Here is a 21,542-nt window from a genome sequence, read left to right on the forward strand (position 1 = left end):
TTTCTTTGTAAGAACCCTTCAATTATATTTGAGGTCTGGCTTCGAGACTGTGTGCCATAGCAAGATCGTTACAGCTCTTTTGAGTATTGTACCTTTAAACTGTAATTAATAGCTTATAGATTTTGTTTCAGAATTTGTGTGGGCTTTTTATATTACTCAGTCCTACAGGCTAAATTTTGTCCCTTGAAACTTTGCACAAAGAATAATAAGGAAAGACAAATCACAGCAAATAAATTTTGAATATTATGAATAGCATAAAGCATCATTGTCCTACCCAACTTCTAAGCTAGCACTAGGAGTTGCATCTCTAATGAAAAATAATTTTCTTCCTATCTTTTTGTTTCTCATCTGTAAAGCTGTAAATGGAGTTTATTCTTCTACGTATTATCTACTGACTTTGTGCTTTCCTGAGTTCTGAGGCTAGCATGGAAAGATTAAAAGGTGGTGGGACTGGATTAGGTGGCTGCTAGAAAACCACTGTTGAGTGGATGGAGGCTGTCTCACTGTGAATATTCACACTGAATATTGAAAATTTATTGACCTCATTTTTCATCAAGGTGACGAATTGGTGGAAAATTCTCAATTTAAATAAAATTCAGATTTTGAGCCTGCATTTTAAAATTCTTAGCAATGAAAAGAATTTTTTAAACGTATATGCTGTACAGGCAACCTGCTGCCATTCAGCAGTCTTGGGAGGCAAATTTAAGTATTTTACTATCATAAATCTGCTGTGAGTTTTAACACTTGGGCCAACTTGTCCATAATTAAATTGAGAAGTCAAAATGAAATAACCTTTGTCCTAATGTGTATAAAACATAACAAATCAGTTGGAGAGCATGTAATCACATGATCACCTAAGGTTTATGGTAATTGATAAAATGGTCTGAAGATGGAAGCAGGAAGTACTTGCTTCTTCCCCCTGATAAATTTTAATTGTACTAAACTTTGAGTTGTGTTGTTAAAGGTTACTAAGGCTTCAAAAGTCACACGCTAATGAAAGATTTCTTTCCTCTACAGAGTAATGGCCTTAAATTCACACAAGTCTGAGAAGAAGAAAAAGAAATTGTATAAAGACTCGCTCTCTCTGGCTGCCATGATCCGTAAATTTCAAAAGGAGAAGGAAGCCATGAGGAAGAAGGAACCTAGTCCAAAACCTCCAGTGACTGTTGCAACCTCTACCCCTAGTAAAATTCCTTCCTCCTCTCTCAGTGCAGGAAATGATATCTCTGACTTGAATCTTAGGATCAATGATCCTGTCCTCTCCATTTTTGGTAGCACAAATGAACCTGAGCTCCTGCAAGAAACTGAAAGTGCCCTGGAGATGCTGGGAGACATTGACTTTGACAAGTTGCTTGATGGCACTTCTGATGGCAGCCCGGTCTCTGAGCTGTCAGGAGAGAATGGAACTGTCACTCAGGCAACCTACACCTCTCAGGTCATGACACCCAAGCAGGTGCCTGCCCTCCCAGAAGGTCTGCCTGTGCTACTTGAAAAGCGCATTGGAGACCTTCGAACAGTAAGTATGAATTCGCTGCTAGTGGATTGCATTCAAGAATCTGACAGAACAAGGAAGAACAATTAGGACCTTGAGTGTCATCCTTGAATTGCTGGCTGAAACTTTAGAAATGAAGAATTGATGTTAATGGCAATCTAAAAGGCTGTGTTTATACTCAGATGAAAGCAGGCAGAGATGATGCAGGTCAATTGTTTTAGCAGTGTTTGTTTCACATTGAAAACAAGGTTTTCTAACTTCTGTGTACAATAACTTGTAATGTTCATTTATTTATGGGTTTTTCTCCATAATGGAAGTACCGGTGTTATTTTAACTTGAATTATTATTTGATAAAATGGAATGGGTGTTTTCTTACTTAGGGAGAGGTTACCTGAAATATGACTGCAGCTTACAAATCCATGTATTTTGGATCCAGGTTTTTTTGCTTTAACTTGCCAGTTAAAAAAAAACAAAACCCAAAAAACCCACCAAAAAACACCCAAGTGAAAATAGTCACCAAAACCAGAAACCACCACCCAACCACCCAACTACATAAAACAAACCAACCAACCACAACCACAAAATGGAACTTTTTCTTCTGGAAGGTTAGAATGGAATCTGAACTTCTCAAAAATGGGATGAAAGATGTTAAATTAACAAGTTATGAATATTAAGTAACTTATTGAAAGGGACCAGAGCTATTAAGGTATTACATACGCCTTGTTTCAGTTATGGATGTTATCCTAAGTTAAGAATAAATTTGTTGCTTGTTCAGATTATGATATTAAAGCTTTTCCTTACTTAGAATAAAGTGCAGCTTTTCCTTATTTAGTATAAAGTGCAGCTTTTCTTTACTCATAGATAACTGCTTTTTCAAAACTTACTTCCTTTTTTGGACAAAAAGAAAATAATTTAAACAATTGCAGAGCTTGCTTTGCTCTTACATGTATAGAAAGGTCTTCTAGCTTTCTTACTTATTTTTAAACAGACCAAGCTAAATACAGCCAAGGAATTACTATTTACTGAAGTGAAGGAGCTTCTGTCTGCCTTTCAGTATGCAGGTTAATTTTGCTATGAATCAACAATAAGCTTCTAGCAAAAGTGTAGAAATGGATTAGGCCAAAATTCAGGAAGTGTGACCTACCCCAAGTTCATTCATGTTGCTTCTCTGTATAACAATCTCAAACCAGTTGGGAGGCATCTTTTATTCAGTGGCTCTTGGAAAACATAACTCTTCATAGAATCATAAAATGGTTTGGGTTGGAAGGGCCCTTTAAGATCATCTACTCCAATCCCCCTGCTGTGGGCAGGGACACCTTCCTCTAGACCATCTGGGAACTCTTCCATTTTTGACAGTGTCTTCTGAAAGCTTCCTGGCTAAGCAGAGGAAGTTTAAGTTTATACTTGGGGAACAACTAGACTGTATGTTGACTTAATGATTGCAACTTCCATACCTCCTGTAAATTGCACACAGTCGTCTACTAAAAAGCACTGAATATGAAAGTCTTGTCAAATATTTACCAGACACTCACAGCTTTAGATCTCTTTAGCACAAAGAAAAGTTTATAAAGCTGTAGGAAGAAGCCTGTGCTCTGTGGATGGGGTATAATATATCAAGACGAAAAAAATAATAAGATTAGAAAGCCACTGACTACAGGCAATAAAAACTTCCTGACTTCCTTTGGTAGATTCATGTGTTCTAGTTCCCTGAGTGGGTTATTCTGTACTACCATGACAGAAAACAATATTGTGTACAAGCAGGAAAGTAAATAAAAGAGGTTTTTCTCTATTTTGAAGGTCACCATCAAGATAATAATTCTGAAAATAAAACCCAACCATAGTTAGTAATAGTGATGATGTTTCTGAATCTGCCAGTGTTGCTCTCTTTAATAGCCAGCAATACTGTCCAGCATAATAGTATCATGCTGGAATTGCCTTTCAAGGTCTACCGGGGACTAAAATGTCAAAGCTTTTTCCTTCTGCTTTATATAAACCAGATGATGACTCTAATCTTTGTCTTAATTAGGCATAAAGGTACTGGATTTAAGACTTTAACTTGTCTTTTTGGTACCGTATCACGTGCAAGCATCTATAACCTTTCTAATTTTTTTAGCAGGACAAATGCTTCAGTGTTCTTAAACAGATAGTACCATCCCCTCAGCAGCGGTATTTATGGTAGAAAGCAATGAGTGGAATGCAGTCCTTGCAGGAACTTAAACTCCAGTATCAGTATTCATGACTGAAGTGACAAAGCATTCAGACAATGGGCTGCCTTACAGCTTTGAGTGTCACGATCTTTTCCTGTGCAGTTCACACAGGAAGAGAGGTAGAGTTCACAATTTTTAGAGAACGTTTTTCTTTCAAATTTAAATGGGTCAGTTACAAAGAGCAAAAACAGTAAGTATTTAATAGTAATAAATTAATTAATCATGTTAACACTTGGACTTATTTGTATTTTTTAGCAATGTTGTTGCAAGTCACTATGGGTTTTTTTAAGGGCACTTTTTTCTCAACTTCTGAATTTCTGCAGAGTAGATGCACACTAGCAAAAGATTCTTACTGATTTTTGTAAAATGGTGCAGGGAATTGCCTTTGTCCTATAAGCTGTCATTCCTCACGGAAAAAAATGTATCTAGATGATAAGAACAAAGATAATGGGATTCTGCATGGAAATTGCTGGGAGATGAGTAAAAACTTCTGATAAAAAGAACAAACATACCAGACAAAAACACTAAAGATGCAGTCTAAAGATGGCAAGAATGCTGGACAGCAGCAGAAAAGAGGGATGAGGTATTCTAGCATATGTAATATATATATATATATATATATATCTAGCATATGTAATCCTGTTGTAGAAATTGCAGTGAAGGTTTGAGAGAGCTTTAAGAAAGGTGGAAAGATGCAACTGGATGAAGCACATATCAGGTAGAAAAAGATGGAGTAGAAATGTGTTAGTTAATGCCTCTTGCCTTCTTGACCTGTCAAACAATGCTTCTCTTTTTAAAACAGAGATAGTAGAATGTTGGTGGTGGTGATGGTGATAAAGCATCTACAATTTTCTTAATGGTTATTCAAAAGATGAATGTGTTAACATCAGTGATCCAGGCAGATCCTAAACAAAATTATTGTCTGCCTTAGAGCAAGGTGTGTATATTTGAGTATAACAGTGACAATCTTCAGTTTTTTTCTAAACAGCTGAGAATAGGTTGGTTTTCATTATTCTTTTCCAAGTAATATTTTCTGGGATATAAGAATATGATGTGACTGAAAAAGTAAAGATACAAAGATTGTTGGTCAAAATACTTTATGACCTTGAATGCTTGTTTTTAATTGTATTTTTAGGCTGCCAAGATGTTTGATGAAGAAGGCAGGAAGAAGTTTTTCACACAAGACATGAATAATATTCTTCTGGAGTAAGTGCTTATCTGTAGAACCTTCCCTTTTTGGAAAGAGGGTGAAAGGAAAAGTACAGAAGAGGAAGTATTATTGAGGTTGTTCCAACAAATCCCTTAAAAGTCAATGAAGGTAGATCAGTCTAAGCTAGTTATTAGCTAAAGAGACTTACATATGCATACAATTCCTGTCATGCCTGTCTGTCTTTATCCAGTGTAAAATGTTTTGTAGTGCCCTGGTCCTTGACTTCATGTGTAAAATTCAACAACATTGCCTTTATTTACCCCTGTCTCCCACTTTTGTCACTCAAAGGACCTTCAGTTTTCGTGAGGGCAAACACCAGGTTTTTTTCTCTGTAATCTTCAACTGAGGGTTCAATATAGAAAGTTCTGTGTTCATAATCTGTGAAACAAAAGTAATCTCTAGAAGACTATCACAAAGTGTATCAATTTTGATTCACAGTGGTGGGTATAAACTAAATTTGAATGAGTGTTCAGCATTGCTGGACAACTACATACATGAATGGTTTCTTGCCATTGAATAGGACTTTTTCCTTTTTTATAAAAGCTTATCTGAAAATATCCCTAGCTGCTGTTTTTAGTATGCATAGCTAGAATATGCAATGCTTCCAAAGCTTCCTTAGGATTTTGTTCAGATGTCACCTTTACCTTGGAGCGTGTCTGACTGAGTGTCTCCTGTTGGTTTGTCAGTATTGAGCTGCAGTTGCAGGAGGTGAATCCTGCCATCCGCAATGGAGTGTACTCACACCTGGAGGCTTTTGTGCCGTGCAATAAGGACACGCTGATAAAGCGCCTGAAGAAGTTACACCTCAATGTCCAGGTAATGATGGGGAGAGCCGCTCCAGCAGGAGTCAGTCATATGACAGCAAGGGGGACTGACTGCCGCAGAGTAGAGCAGTAGCCACACAGCCTCAAATCAAGAAAAATGTTTTGGATCAGTTGCTAGATAAGTTTAAAAGCTTCTTTCCATATACATGATATTGTCATTACGTTAGGAACAAATATTTTAAGTATTTCAGAGTCTTTAGTTGAGAATGAATTGCTTTCATCTTGAAAGCTGAATACAGGCTATTAAGGAGTGTTTCTGCTGTCATCACGAAGCATTACTGTAGGCACAGGGTATATATCAAAGCGGCAGAATTAGAAAGCCACAGTAATAATGGTTATGATGGGCTAAAAATACGTACTTTTGTTTTCACTTTTGTGTCAAGAAAAAAGGAAGGCTATGTGGATAATAGATAACCCAGCCTCTATTATTTGTTCAAATCTCCTTTTGTGGTTAGGTCTTACAAATACTTTGTATGCCACTTTCAGTTACTTTTCTTTTGAAGATTTGTTTTCCTCTTGAACAGAAAAGTTATCCGTGATCTGAAGTACCCTGTCTGGATTCTTTAGATAAAATCCAGGACTAAATCTTGCAGAGGATCTGAAAATGAATGCAGAGATCTTGGTACTTGCTAATAAGGCAAAAAGATTCAAATGCTTTTATTTCCAAGCAGATAAACATAAAATAATATTCTAGTTCTTTTTAATAAGCAATTAAAATTAATAATGTAAAGTCAGAAGATGTAGAAAGTGAATTTAAAACATGTAGCGAAGTCTATAGTATATTACCTTAATGTTTGATATTCTTACTATTTGGAGACAATTCTAAATACGTAGTCCTTACCTTTCAGGTACATAAATTGCATGTAATAACAATCTACCACTTGGATAAAATAATACATACTAGTATTTTATTCATTACCTAGGATGTTTTTATACCACAGTTTTTGGAGACCTGATTAATAGGCTATTTATTTGCAAATGTTGAGATATTGATTGGTCAGTTTATTTCTTTTTCCCCCCCTTAAGTTTTTCCCTTCTCTATTTTAACTTAAATGCATTATTTAGAGATCATACCATAATATTTTGGGATGTTCATGACACATTTATTTGTGACTGTCTTTTGTTGTTTCTCGTCTCAAGACTTGCATGCATTTATATAATGCTGTTGCACCTAACAGGATTGAAGTGCCATGTAGAAATATGTCTGTCACAGTCCATAAATAGTACTGGGAATTTTATCTTGGGAGCGATCCAAAAATTTTCATGAGACCATCTGAAATGCTCTTTATTTTACCTCTAATAGGATTATTCTGGTCCTCCTCTTTTCACAGGATGACCGCTTGAGAGAGCCATTGCAGAAGCTGAAACTGGCTGTCAGTAACGTCATGCCTGAACAGTTATGCAAGTATCAAGAGGACTGTCAGGCCCGCAATCAAGCCAAGAATGCCAAGTAGGTTATTCTGGAGGCTGTGCAAGCCTATTTAGAACCCAGCTGGAAGTTTGTATCCATGTTGTTTACTTCCTTAGCTCAGAAAATCACTCAGCTCCAGTTTAAGGGTGTCTTTCTTTAATTGTACAAAATACTTAATTTTGTGTAAGTGTTACTGTCTGACATCAGAGAGAAATTCCATTAACTGGGTGAGGTTGGTCTTGATAGAAAAAATAATCTGAAGGATTACTAGTTGATTTCTAAATTGGTGGATTAATGGAGGAGGATGGTGTGTTGAGGTTATTGATATATTTTGTCCTTGTTCATGGTAATTGTTTCAATCATAGCTAAATAATTTTATGCTTGGAGAGGTATTAATAGTTTGATAAGTACCCTGCCAGTTCCCAGTAGAGGCATTGCTTGAAGCTATTAGGGGCATCAGTGAAAGCATCTGTACAGTGTGTCCTTTTCATTTCTCTGAGAACCAGGAAGCAGTGGGGAGAGGGAGATGAAACTGTTTATCCTACAAGGAAGTGTAGCAAAAATCTGAAAATAGGTCCTCTGTGGGTTATTTTTCCCCCCAACACCTAGAATGATACTCCTTTTTCAATGAAATATTTAGTCTGTGTACTATAGTTCTAAAGAAAATAATTGTTCCAACTGTAGGTTGCAAGCAGAAGATGAACGAGAGAAAAATGGATCAGAGGAAGATGATGATGAGAAACCTGGAAAGAGGGTTGTTGGACCCAGAAAGAAGTTTCACTGGGATGACACAGTGAGGTAAGACCAAGAATTTTCACTGACTTGATAAAGGGATCTCCTTTATGTTATGTTATTACATTATGCAGAATTATACCTTGGAGAAGTTTTGAGGACTGTTGGTGTTAAATAGGCAAACTGGAATTCTGTTACGGTGAAACATCTCCATCTTTAACTCGAAAGGAAAATCATCCTGTGTCCAGCCCTTTCAGGTTTCACTGCTTGTTTTTCTGCTTTATCCAAATACATGAGAATTTTCTGACTCCAGGACTTTGAGCTTCTTTAGGCAAAGAACAGGTGTGTAAGCAGTGTTATAACTGCTTCTCACCTTTCTAGGAATACATTACAAAACACCAATGAGCACTAGAGATTTCTGCCACAGGAGGACAGGCCATCAAGATTGGTGATATTGATTTGGCAAGCCTCCCAGTCCAACAACAACTAGAATAATGCATTAATCTTCACTCCTTCTGTTCCCTGTGAACGCAAATTCTTTATCTCTCAAGAGTAGCACAGAGTCATTTCTGAAATGATCAGATACTAGAGTTTGGTTTCCTAGAACAGATTTTTCTGCAAACTGCGATGACTGCTACTTAAATAATCTAGATTTTTAAGCAAGCACATCTTTGTAAATTAGTAATTTCTCATGCAAGATCTAAGATAATTTTAGTACAAGTGTGTGTGTGTGTACATATGTATGTATATATAACTAAGAGGGGCTGGTGGACTTCTCTCAATGAGTCTTTTTAGTATATGAAGACAACAGGGGAGAAATCTTCATGAAATATGTACAAGCAATATAGCTTAGACTGACCTGGAGGGAAGAGATACTTAAATCTGTTGCTTTTTTCGTTCAAGAGGGTCTGAAAGGATGATGTTACTTAACTGTGTGCACTTTTATATTTTTAAGAACAAAAGACAAAATTCTGTCAGAAAGAATCCTCTGAAGTACTCAGTCTAGAATGGATTTCAATGGTAGAGCATACCAGTTTGTAGTAGCAATACTTTGTGTACTATAAACTTCCAAAAAACACAGATGGAACTGAGCACTTCCTACAACTATCAGTAGACAGCGGCTTCAATTTCTTAGCCTTTTTCTGCTGAGCTTTTGTAAGGACTGTGTCTTTCAATATATTGTTTCTTTTTGCAGGTCTCTGTTGTGTAATCTTGTCAAGATCAAGCTGGGATGTTACGAGCTAGAGCCAAATAGAAGTCAGTCTGCTGAAGATTACCTCAAAACCTTTATGGAAACAGAAGTGAAACCACTTTGGCCTAAGGGCTGGATGCAGGCAAGGTAAGATAACCGCTTTAGGTATCTACTCATTTTGGTGTTAATGATTTCTTCAGTTCCTATTTATTGTCTTACATTGACTCAGCTATGTACTATTGATAGTTGGTTGGAACTTAAGAGTATGTCTGTCTGTGAGGCTGGAATAGTTTAAAAGAACAAATATTTTTCTAAAATGAATTTTCTGTCTTGTTCGTAAGCCTGAGAGTGAAAAAACCCACTGTTTTCCTTGGACAGCTGTTTGCTTTTATCATCTCCTAGAGACTGAATTTGCTGCTGCTTCTAACACAGCATGAAGCTTCATTTGAGGAGAAGTAGGCGGTGGGAGGGATAACGGCTTGGAAAGTTCTTTGTGGTATAGGAAGTGATAATGATCTGGAAATCAGTTTTGCCTGTATGTTGGAACACTGCGTTACCAGACTGCTCACACAGGCTTTAAAATTATAAGCTAGAATTTTGATAGCAGTGTTCACAACAGACTCTAGGTTCTTGCTCTCCATTTCTTGGTTGCAGTTGGGATGCTCTGTTTTACAGCAGTTAAAAATTCACTAGTTTCCATACTTGCTTCTTACAGACGTTAGAAGCAACAGCCACACAAAAGAGAAGGAGAAATAAAATGGGAGCAATAGTAAACTGTTTTGAAATACAGGTTTGGCAGGGATTTCTAATGGTTTGGAGTGAAAGAGGCGCAAGTATGGTTTGGCCTGAGTTTTTTCTTTCTGTAGCACCCACTGCAAAAGATAATTTCATCAAACCTCAACCTGATTGTAAAAGCTTAATGATACAACGGCTTAACTTGCTCATTAATACCTTGATTTCAGTTTAGTCAAATCTGTATCAAGCTGTAAAAATAACTGTACTGAGGTATTTATAAGATCAGTCAATGTAGAAATAGCTGGTTAAATAGTAACAAAAAGAACAAATGAAGTTTTACACTTTCTGGCAAACAGCTGACTTATTTTTGTTCAGTTATTTCGTTTTTTATGTAAGTAGGCTAATGGCTTTGATGTTACCTGTTATGAAGATTTTATTGAATTAGATGAGACAGAGAATCTCTGTCTCAATTTAGTTTAAGAATGGAAGATAGGACAGAAAGATCACTGATAGTGGAGAAATAGTCAAGACGTAGTGTGAGGTGATTCAAGAATACATAGAAGTGAAGCATGTTTAAACTTTGAATTGGAAAGCCATAAAACATACAGTTCTCTCCTTTCCAGTGGATAAGTCTACTGAAAATTTCCATGAGCTTTTAAACTATCCATACAATTAGCTTCAACAACAAAAGATAAAAACTAAGCAAAAAAACCAGAATGCCCCCCAAAACCACCAGCAGACCAAAGAAACCCCAACAAGTGACAGATAACAATTTCCTGTTGACCAGCAAGACTTCATTTACTAACTGGGTGGTTTTAATACCACAATGATTTACAAATTGTCCTGTATCTACTGGGTGGCACTTTCCTGCTTTCTGTTAAGGAAGTGATGTATTGTAATTTGTAGGCAAACAGGTTTGCATGGAAAGAGGAAAAGAAAGTATTTCCTGGAGTCTGGCAGTGGTAATTCCTAATACAGCACATAATTTGTATTCTGAATGGTCATTTTGTTGGGATGTTATGTTAAGGATTATGCTGAAGGCTTATAATTTTTTCATTTTTATATGTGGCCTCAAGTGAGAAGGAACTATATAAACTTGAAAAAAAAATAGGTATTTAATGCTAAGACTGATCTACTGACCATGTATTTTTTTAAGGAATTCTTACTGATCAGGGTAGGTCTACAGTACCAGAACTTTATGGGTTCAGCTTAGGAGAAAACTTTGCAAGAAATTTAACTGTATTTAATGTTTCTTATAGCTTTATAAGGAAGGAAGAGGTAAGGTATTGATCATAACTGGAAATTACAGAATCAAAGGATTGTTAAGGGTGGAAGGGACCTCATATACTGCTCTGTCCTTTCTTTGTACCATGTCTGATTTCTGTCCTTTTATAGTACTTAAAATTTTGTCTTTAACCTCAAAGGATGATGCTACAAATTCCTGGGGCCTGTGATTAATTTTGAATTTTCATTTCCAAATTGAAAAGGTTAAGGAATGGATAAAGCACCAAGAAGGAGGTGGGAAGGGACATATTCTGAAGAAACTGTAGAGGTCGGGAGGTGGCACATTAAACACATAGTGAGGAATGTTGGTTTTGCTCCATCATGTTCTTCATAGGTGTTCAGTAGTCTCTGATGGAACAAAGCAATACAGATTTGGAGGTTAGTGTGGCGAAGAAAATGTGAAAATGGAGCTGGAAATAGAATCTGAGAAGTAAGGCACTGAACTATAGTGAGAGGATCAGTGTTTTCTTACCCGATGACATGAGCTTTTTTGGATACTCAGATTTTTTGATTGCAGCTCTGCAGGTTGTATTATCAGTGGTGAAAAGCTCTTGTTTAGACAGCTGTTCATGATGTGGTCGGTGTCAATGTGATAGCAGTGCTGTAAGAAAATGTCTGTCCTAGTTTGCCTATATGGAAACAAGGAAGGGGACCAAGTTTTCATTGTCTATTCATAGCCACATTTGAATAGTAAGCTGTAGGATAGATACAGGTCAGCAACCATTTTCACTTTCCACTTGGCAACTAAGGAGCTGAAAACACTGAATAAAAGCACAGCAAGTATTGAGATTTGTCATACTGGCTCCTGCCATTCCTTGGCTCTGTAGTAATTTGTATGTGTCAGTCCAGTGTAACTGAGGTCAGAGAAATTATACACAATAGCCTCAAGCTTTTCTTTTACTAAACTTTCAAAAACTTTTACTAAAGGTTTTTTCAGTACTAAAAGTACTGAAGAAAACTAGAAACAAGCTTGGCTACTGTGTTCTGACTTTTATCTTCTGTGCTTTAAAAAAAAGCCACAAGAGATTAATAACCACAAACCCAAGCCTATGGATCAGTGTGTTGGACTGTAGTGTGAAGAGTTTACAATAATATTTTATTTTGTGTTTGAACTATATCATTAGTTTTTGAGGACAGATCATTCAAAGTGTATTTCTTCTGTCCAACTGAAGTAATACTCTCTTATGTTGATTTTTGCTTGGCCATTTACTGAAGTATTTTGAGCATAAAGGCAAATTATTAAAATTTTTTTAGATCTTCTGTTTATGGATACCAAGACCTATACCATGACAGCAATGCAAAGTAATCATTAGTTCCCATGGGGACAGATAATCACAGGCTGGTTCTGAAAACCAAAGGATATCTGGGTATTTGGTGGTCATATGCTGTTTGTCGCTGTAGAATCATTTCATGTTTCTTTTCTCACCACTCTTTTAGGATGCTTTTTAAGGAAAGCCGAAGTGTTCACAATCACCTCACTTCTGCTCCGTGAGTATAATAGGGACAACTTGCTTTACAAGGTCTTTAGGTTGTGCACAGCATCTTTTCTCATCTTCCTGCTACCTGTTTTAGACAGGGCAGGGAGGGAAAGGGAGGTCCTTTGGGATTTGTTTGAAGATACTTACAGTGATGCTTATGATCTTCTTTAATGCTTTAATTTAGGCATATAACTGTAGGGTTCTTGTGGCATTATATTTTAACTCACTTGTGAAGTGGCTAGGTAACTCCAGGGATATTAATTATTGAATTAATACCTTTTACTCAAAGCACTACACACTGCCTAAATTTTGACATCCAGCTTATTGAACTTAACTCAGACTGCAGTACTTCCTGCTTTTTTCTTTTCCTCAAAAATACCTCTAATCACGGAAGTCTGTGTATCTTAGTGGGATTTTATCTTCTTCATTTTCAGGCAACACTGTGTGCCTCTCAGGAGCTGTCCATATTCACTCAGAATTCAAATAAATTGCTATGACTTTAAATAACACCACAATTGCAACTTCTGTGATAAATATTAGTAACATAGGGTATTTTTCTACATAACATCAAAACTGAGTCATGGTCCACCTACAGTAAAGTCTTTTTTTAACCAGGTGTATTTCTAGTTGCTTAGGAAAGGATCAAAAATTGCCCACAAGATGTAAAGCTGTTGATTGTCCTTGAAGAAATAAAGTGTGATATGCTGAACCTCTAAGTTGAAGCCAATAATTAATAATCCTTAATGCTGTCCTTGCTTGCATAACTGCAGAATAAAATGTGACAGTTTGTTAAATTACTTCTTGCAGCAGATAAATTAGATGCAACTGTTTTAATAGTTGATAAGCAACAAATCACTTTTTTGGGGGGAAGAAACAACTGTTTTTATCTGGTTTGAAATAAATGAGAATAGGAAGCGTCCTCCTTAAGGACAAAAATGTCAATTTAAAAAGGGAAATGATATTGCTACTCTAGAAGACTTCAGTGTAGACAAAGCTCTGCTAAGAAGGCAAACTCATAATATTAAGAGGCTGAAATTAATTGATATTTTGAAGTTCCTCTAAATCAGAAAAATAAAACCAGCTCTCTGGATATACCCTGATCTATATGTCAGGTTATATCATAAATTCAGTTGATTTTGCAACTAATTTACATAGAGATACATGACCAGAAAAATGAATTGATAGTGTGCTATTTTTCTTTCCCCTATATTTTAAACCATTTTTCATTTCAAGGATGTTTTATTATTAAAACTGCATTCCTGTAGCCATCATTCTAGTTTTTTGGGGTATAATCAGGGTAACACTTAAAATTACTTACCTTTTTTTTTTAGTCTTCTGATGCGCATTTATCCCTTCTGTTTTAGGGCAAAGAAGAAGGTGATTCTGGCCCCGAAACCCAAAGGGAAGGTAAAAGCCTATTAAGATATATGAATACCCACTTAGTGGTCCAGTGTGACCATTTGATACAACCTGTTTCTGCCTCTCATCCTGAAAAATTGTTGCAGAAGGTTTGTTAGGCAATGCTTATTGACTTAGTGATGCATTACTCCAAAGAATGTAGTACAAAATACCTCTGTGTAGCTTTGCCACTTTGAGCTGTGTAGTTTTTTTGAAAATTGACTCTGAAGAGGTACTAGTTCCAGTGATGTTGCACATTTTTGAATGTGTGCTTTGTGTGTTTTCAGTTTGTGTTAAATTTGACAACAGTGGAAAACAGTGTGGTTGGAAGAATACCATAGTATAGAGGTCCTCATTTGACATGACCAGGTGTTGTCTCAATTCAGTAGCAGTTTTACTAAGTGATCAGATTAGCTACCCTATTCTTCACAATACTGGTTGTTCTTCACTGTATGGGACACTTAGTTATGTGGAGCAACAACCCTATATTTCTAAATCCAAATATTGAATTAGCACACAGGGCTCCAGCACCTAGATATCAGAAATATCTTAATATGAAAATTTCAGTAGTAGATCTTTGGTTTGTCTGAATTTACTGAATAAAAGTATTACACTAAAGATTACCTTAAATTAATTTCAGAAAGAGTGTTAAACCTGATCTTTCTTATCCCTTCATTTTCAGGACTCCAGTCCAAAAAAAGAACAGAAGACTTGTATGTCTTCAGTCAATTCAAGTTGTGCTCCTGTACTAAGTTCCAGTGCAGTTGTGTGCACCCCAGCCAGCTCTAGCTGCACAGCAGCTCCGGAGACGATCTGCTTGGATGACTCACTGGATGAAGACCTCTCTTTCCACCCACCCTCACTGGACTCAGTTTCTGATGCTCTGGCAGTTATCAATAATGGTGCCAAGGGATCACCTCTTGGGTCCACCACAGACACACCAACATCCAGACCTCGCCCTGGGCTGAGGGAAGAGAAACTAGCAAGCATTATGAGTAAGTTGCCTCTGGCGACTTCAAAGAAAGTAGAGCCCACTCAGACATCCCATTCATCAAGTCTTATTGCTGGTCACACAGGGCCAGTACCAAAGAAACCCCAGGACTTAGTTCACACTGGTATCTCTTCAGGCCTTATTGCTGGATCTTCAATTCAAAATCCCAAGGTTTCTTTAGAGCCTTTGCCAGCCAAACTACTTCAACAAGGACTACAGAGGTCAAGTCAGATCCAAGCTGCTTCCTCCTCTTCTCAGACTCACGTTTCTTCCTCTAAGACTCAAGCAGCTATTTCCACCTCCTCTCAAAGAACCAAGGATATCTTGGTATCATCTGCTGAGGCTCAAGGTGGTACTTCCTCATCATCACAAGTGACAAAGGTGCACCAGCATTCAGCTGTACAGCAGAAATATGTATCTCCCTTACAAGCAACTATTAGTAAATCACAGACCAATCCTGTGGTGAAATTGAGTAGTAATCCCAAACTGTCTTGCTCATCACCAGTCATCAAGGCTCAAGATAAGTCTGTAGTGTATCGCCTGCCTTTGTCTAATCCCTCAGCTGGAAGTGGCTCTCAAGTGTCTCACCCACTGGTTTCTCGGACAACATCCAGCACCTCTACCTCTAGTAACTATTTAGCCAAGGCTATGGTGTCACAAGTTTCTTCCCAGGGTTTCAAGCCTCCCTTCTCCATGGCTGCCTCTCCCAAACCTGCTGCCTCTCCCAAGCCCACTTCATCTAAGCCCTCTGTGACACCCAAGCCCAATGCATCACCTAAATTTTCATCCAAGTCCACCTCATCCCCCAGGCCTGCAACAACACCCAGTTCTTCCAGTTCAAATGCACTAGTTTCCCAGAGTAGTCACTCCAGCAACAACCCCCTTCATAAACAGACCAGTGGTGTAAATATCAGCAGGCAGTCTCCCACAGTGAATTTGCTGTCCTCTAATCGCACCTCAGGCCTTCAGCCTGCAAAGAACCCTCAGGCTTCTTCAAAATTGCCCAACTCTTCTCCTTCTGGAACTGTTGGTAAAAATAATCTGGGTGGAGTTGGAATGAATGTACCTGCCAGCAGAGGCAGTAACCTTAACTCAAGTGGAGCTAGTAGGACTAGTCTGTCTGGGGGAGCAGGAAGTGGAACACAGGGTGCTACTAAACAATTGTCAACTCCACACAGACCATCTTCTGCCTCAGGGTCTCCAGTTGTAGCAGCCAGCGTGCAGGTATGCATCGAACAGGCTTACATTTGAGCCTTACATTAATGTTTATCACATTTATTTTGTAAACATTCTTAGGATGTTTTATCTTGATTTGTAAATGTCATAAATTTAATTTTTTACCTTTCTAAGCATAATGCTGATACTGGTGAAACTATTTCTCACTAAAGAATATGTATTTCCAGCTGATATGAAATGTAAGGACCAGTGCTAAACAAATCTTGACTGTCAGTCTATACTGTGGAAAAGAATTCACTTTTTTTCTTTTAACAGCACTAGAAAAGGTAAGCTTTGTGTGACCATATTTTCAGGGGATGTGGTATGTACTTGCATTATTTGATTTGTGTATTCTCTCATATTTACATATTTGTGATGGTGGTGGTCATTTAAAAGGTGTCTTCATACATTTGTTGTCAGGCTTCATGAGTAACCTCAGAACTAGAGTTCAGTTGCTTGCGGTTGAGTGTAATTCACGACTTGTAATTAACACTTGCAAGGGCTTTTCTTTTGTATTTGTGACTATGTATTTTATTTTGTAGGAACTAGTCAAACTGAATGAGACACCCCATTAATATATACGTACCCTAGAAACTGAAAGCTTATACTATCACTACAGATAAGACTAATCAAACAAAGCAAATATTTTGAAAATATGGTTGTTCTAAAACACATAAACCTGTTATTTACCCAGAAGACTTGGCTTTCCCAAGTTGTGTTCTTCTTACTGGGAATGCTTAATTACTGAGATGATTTGATGTTTTCCTCTCTCTAGTGCTCTCTATGGTGAAGTCAATACTTAAGAAAAGTAGTATTGCTTTAAATTATATTCTTGGTGTACAGCAAATGAAAAACTTAGTATTATTCTGAAGAGTGCACATTGCTGTTGCATGGAAGTGATGTATACTCAACTTCTGGCAATATTTTATAATCGTCTAGTTTGCCATCAAATCCTTCTTAATGCAGCTGAGTAAGAGGAGGAAGATGATTTTTACAAGACACTTCTATGGTCTTTCATCCTGTCTGTACTAAAAGAGTCAGCAGTAAAAGTCTGGCAGGCTCTGACACGGCATTCAGTTACTCTGGGTGCTCTGAATGGAAAAAAAATCCACAGCCTGTATGCTGTGTACAGGCCACTGAGGTACCACATAGGGTCTGCAGAAGAGCTGAAGCAAGCACAGTGCAGTTTGGGTACTCTTGAAGGTGCCTGGAGGAGACAAAAAGGGCTACAGTGAATGGACTGGAAAGAGAGTTGTCTCTGCCTGGTGCAGTCAGCAAAATTCAGTGGATGCAATGGCTGTGATGTAGAACAAAATGTGAAATGGGTGTGGTAGTGCTTAAAGATGATGGAGAAGGGAAGTAAGTGGTGTTGTGCTGGATGGTGAGATGAATTCTGGCAACACCTCCTGTAGCTGAAGGCAAGTATTTTTTTTGTTAGAAGCACTGGTCACCTGAGTAATGAAATGCATTTTGGCCACAGTCCTGCTGAAGAGCACTGCGTTGTGGGGATGTGTGGTGAATAATAAGTAACGTGAGTCCATACTATAACACAGCAAAATAAGATGTGTTGGTATATAGAAAGAGGTAAATCAGCTCAAGGTACTGAGCAGCTTAAGGTATCACTAAAATAATTATTGAGACCTTTCATGTGGGCTTTTTGACACTTCAGAAATTACTTTCATAACCTAAAAATAGTTCAATCAAAGAAGATAAACCATGGAATAAGGCTATTGCTGCTGTGTACTGTGAAGCTTAGTCAGTGGAGTACATTCAAGGAAAGATTAGAATTAAATTACCTCCCACTTCAAGTACACTAAAGGGGAAGAGATTTATGGTAACAGAGGTTTTTATTTAGCTATAAAGGCCTAATGGCTGGCTGCTGAACCAACATCACTTCCAGACTAGTTTTTTGGAACAACATATACTAAGGGCTTAGTTACTCCTCTTAAAACTTCACATAAGACAAATCTCCTTTCTTTTAAGGCCTTAGGGATTTAATTCCTATTTGAGATGCTGTTAGAAGATGAGAATGCTGTCTGCATTGCTCATTATAATATTCTGGTCTGCTTAAAGATGAAACTAGATTATTTAATGTGATAATAAAGGTGTACTTAACTAGGAAGCTTCCAAGAAGCGTTTCCCTCCTTTCCACTTCTGATTGACACAATTATTTATTATTTACAAGTTGTTACCTACTGAAGCCTCACAGAAAGTTACATCTTAAGGACACAAAGCCAAAGAGTACATATGTGATTTCCTTAAAAAGCTCTACCTACCATTAGTACTCTTGAGCAGAATATAGCTTAGTCTTCTAAGGATCTTAAAGACTCAGATCTACATGACCAGGATGAACCCTTTTAAGAACTATTGTACATGAGTTAAATAGAAACATCTGAACTGCAGTTGCTTTAGGGTGTGCACTGTAGCTCTTTTCTTCACTGTATTTCTCTCTTCTTTTTGAGTGAGCAAGATCTTGGCAGAGCACTTTACAAAGTTTGTTTTGAGGCATTTTTTCAAAAAACTCACAGTTGCAAAACTTGACTGTATTGTTTTATTTTGTTGCCCTTTACTAGATTACATAGACAATTAACAGTTACCAATTTTTTGTATGTGAGTTTATTGTGAATTAGTACTTTTAAAGGCAAAAGATAATAATAGTGTGTTGATACTTTTAATTCTTTTTTTTTTTCTACTTGTGGGATAGATTATGTTGTAGAAGTTGGTACCTTTAAGATGACCAATATAAACACTTGCTAGGAATATCACCTGTAGGTAAATGCCCTTTACAGGGCCACTGTTTTAAATACTGTGTTTCCTCATAAGAAGAAGCTGTCCTTTCTTTAGCTGCTTTCATCCGAACATCTTAAGACCAAAACTAGTAATAAAAATTTATCCATGCTAGGAGCTTTCATCACTTTGCTTTTTCAGTAAGTTATTACAGAACCCAGTGAAATGTGGTTTTCATTTTAAGCTCATGTGTTCATTAAAATGATTGTAAAATTTGGGTTTAGTTGAGGCTTACTTGTAAAAATGCACAGATTTGAAATCCTATTCCATCTGAGTCTTTTTAATTCAAATAACTACACTATCTGAGTTGGAGTCTGACTCAGAGTGCTTTCTATGCTAACTGTTTTGTAGTAGATAATTAGAGAACTGAACATCAGCATATGAAATTACTGTATATGCAGTGAAGCCAAGATTGTTAAACAAGAATGAGCTGATCCAATTAGAGGAATTAATGTGATTTGGGAGCTGTTGTAGATAAAATGTTCTGGCTAATCTTGCATTTTTATTTTAAAGCTGCTGTGATTTTAACTTCATTTTGACATTTAGAGTGGAGAGATTATTTTCCTTTGCCTTTTCCTACATGTGCATACACATCTCTACATACATATGTATGTATGCATTTTGCTAACCTGACTTCTTAAGTTTGGGGATTCTTACATATGAATCTTAATTTTCAGAATTCATTGTTTCTCTGCAACCTCTTAAGAAATAATGTTCTGTTAAGATTTGGAAAGGGGAGGGGTGTAACACTGTACTTCTGAAGACCTTCAGATCTGCGTTGGATAATTTCATATTATTAATCTAATAGAAGATATTGCATTACATTGTGACTGTAGACCCTGTGCATAACAAGAAAGGAGATCAAGGAAATTAGCTTGTAAGGTTGATGAGAAAAACATGATAGATGAACCATACTTTTATGTCTGAATTTGCAGTATAATTGTGCTTGCTTAGCAAATGAGCACTGGGAAGACTTCCTGGGTGGATAACTAGATATTCATTAATAGTTTAGTATACTTCTCAACAAAGCAACACTGAACAGGGAATAGTTGATTTTTATACCCTTAAAGAATACAATTCAGATCTTTAAAAATCTTGAAGTACTGCTTTTTTTTTTTTTCTTTTTTTTCTTTTATTGCCTTTTTTTTTTCTTTTTTTTTTTTTGCATAGTCAACAGCAGGAGCATCGTTACTGGCTAATGCCTCACCTCTGACTCTCATGGCATCACCCCTGTCTGTGACCAGTCAGAACGTGACATCGGCACCATTAACTCCTTTTGGGATGCTGGGTGGCCTTGTTCCTGTGACTGTGCCCTTCCAGTTTCCCTTGGAGCTGCTTGGCTTTGGGACAGACACAGCTGGAGTGACAACCACCTCGGGATCTACCTCAGCGGCTTTCCACCACAGCCTAACTCAGAGTGAGTGGAATCATGACACTGTCCTATAAGGAAAGATGCATCCTTAAAATGGAAATGGAGAAGGGAAGCAATAAAGTCCTGAGACACTCAGATTTGGTTCATGAACATCCCTACAGGAGAGTAAATGGGATTCCTTCACTAGTAAAAACTTCCTTTACATAATACCTAAGTGTTATAAATCACCTTTGATAAGCTTAACTTCATTGTTATATTCATAGTATATGTTTAGTTTTGAACGTCCCTTTTTTGGGTTAACTTCTAACACCTCATTTTTAGAAAGGAGTATAGTTTAAAAGTATTCAAATGGCACAGTTCAAATAAGAGACTTAATATGGTGATTCCTCAAAGTAGCCTTAACTCAATCTCAGATATCAAACACCTCTCTTATGAAGAACTATCAGCCATGATGGCATTTACTTTTTCTGATTGCTTATAAAGAAGCTATTTATGTTCTTAAGCCATATAAAATGTTGGTCTTTCTGCCAAACCAAATTATATGAAGAGTTGCATCCCAGTAGCAAGACATGGTCCTTGCTCTGACTTTTCACTAACTATATTTGCACAGGTTTGTCTTTGACTTATTCCAGCCATCAGAATGCTATAAGGTGTTCTTTGTTGTGGAGATAAGCCTGCTACTACAGCTACACTGTAAAAACAAAAACTTATTTCACAGAGACTGCCTCTCTCCTCAAGGCTTATTTATCTTTGCTCTCCCTTTTTTCCCCCCAGACTTACTGAAGGGTTTACAGCCAGGTGCTCAGCATGCAGCAACGCTGTCTCACTCACCTCTGCCTGCTCACTTGCAGCAAGCTTACACAGGTAAAGACATGATATATTTCTTATTTTTAATTCATTTTAACTTAAAAATCAGATTTCTGCCTTAGACTGAAATACAATGTACACCAGTACTTAGTTTAGAGAAGACACAACACAGGGACAAACTTTGGGAGCAGCCAGCGAAACTTACTCTATTGCAGCAGTATTTTTGGAACCTGAATGATTTTTTTTTTCCCTTACTTCTCTTCAATGTCAGGAACAAAAAAAAAAGAAAAATTCCAGTACTTAACTGCAACAATTCTAGAAACTGAAGTGTACAAATTCAACGAGTGGAGAAAAAAGGAATAGCACTTACTGGACCAGTAACATGATTGTTTATAGGCTGCATAAAG

At 37.2% G+C, this 21,542-nt stretch overlaps 1 protein-coding gene across 1 annotated transcript in view; it reads left to right on the forward strand.

Moving 5' to 3' along the window:
* The window catches only part of UBN2 (ubinuclein 2), a 51,964-nt gene that overhangs the window by 20,511 nt on the left and 9,911 nt on the right, over nt 1-21,542 (forward strand). The window contains exons 6-16 of the mRNA XM_038152960.1: nt 1,018-1,516; nt 4,835-4,905; nt 5,596-5,725; nt 7,065-7,183; nt 7,829-7,942; nt 9,072-9,215; nt 12,525-12,575; nt 13,930-13,972; nt 14,646-16,178; nt 20,127-20,373; nt 21,103-21,192. Coding sequence (XP_038008888.1) covers nt 1,018-1,516; nt 4,835-4,905; nt 5,596-5,725; nt 7,065-7,183; nt 7,829-7,942; nt 9,072-9,215; nt 12,525-12,575; nt 13,930-13,972; nt 14,646-16,178; nt 20,127-20,373; nt 21,103-21,192 — 3,041 coding nt within the window. The remainder of the gene's footprint in view (nt 1-1,017; nt 1,517-4,834; nt 4,906-5,595; nt 5,726-7,064; nt 7,184-7,828; nt 7,943-9,071; nt 9,216-12,524; nt 12,576-13,929; nt 13,973-14,645; nt 16,179-20,126; nt 20,374-21,102; nt 21,193-21,542) is intronic.

Source organism: Motacilla alba, chromosome 1A (genome assembly GCF_015832195.1).
Source record: "Motacilla alba alba isolate MOTALB_02 chromosome 1A, Motacilla_alba_V1.0_pri, whole genome shotgun sequence".
Lineage (NCBI taxonomy): Eukaryota > Metazoa > Chordata > Aves > Passeriformes > Motacillidae > Motacilla > Motacilla alba.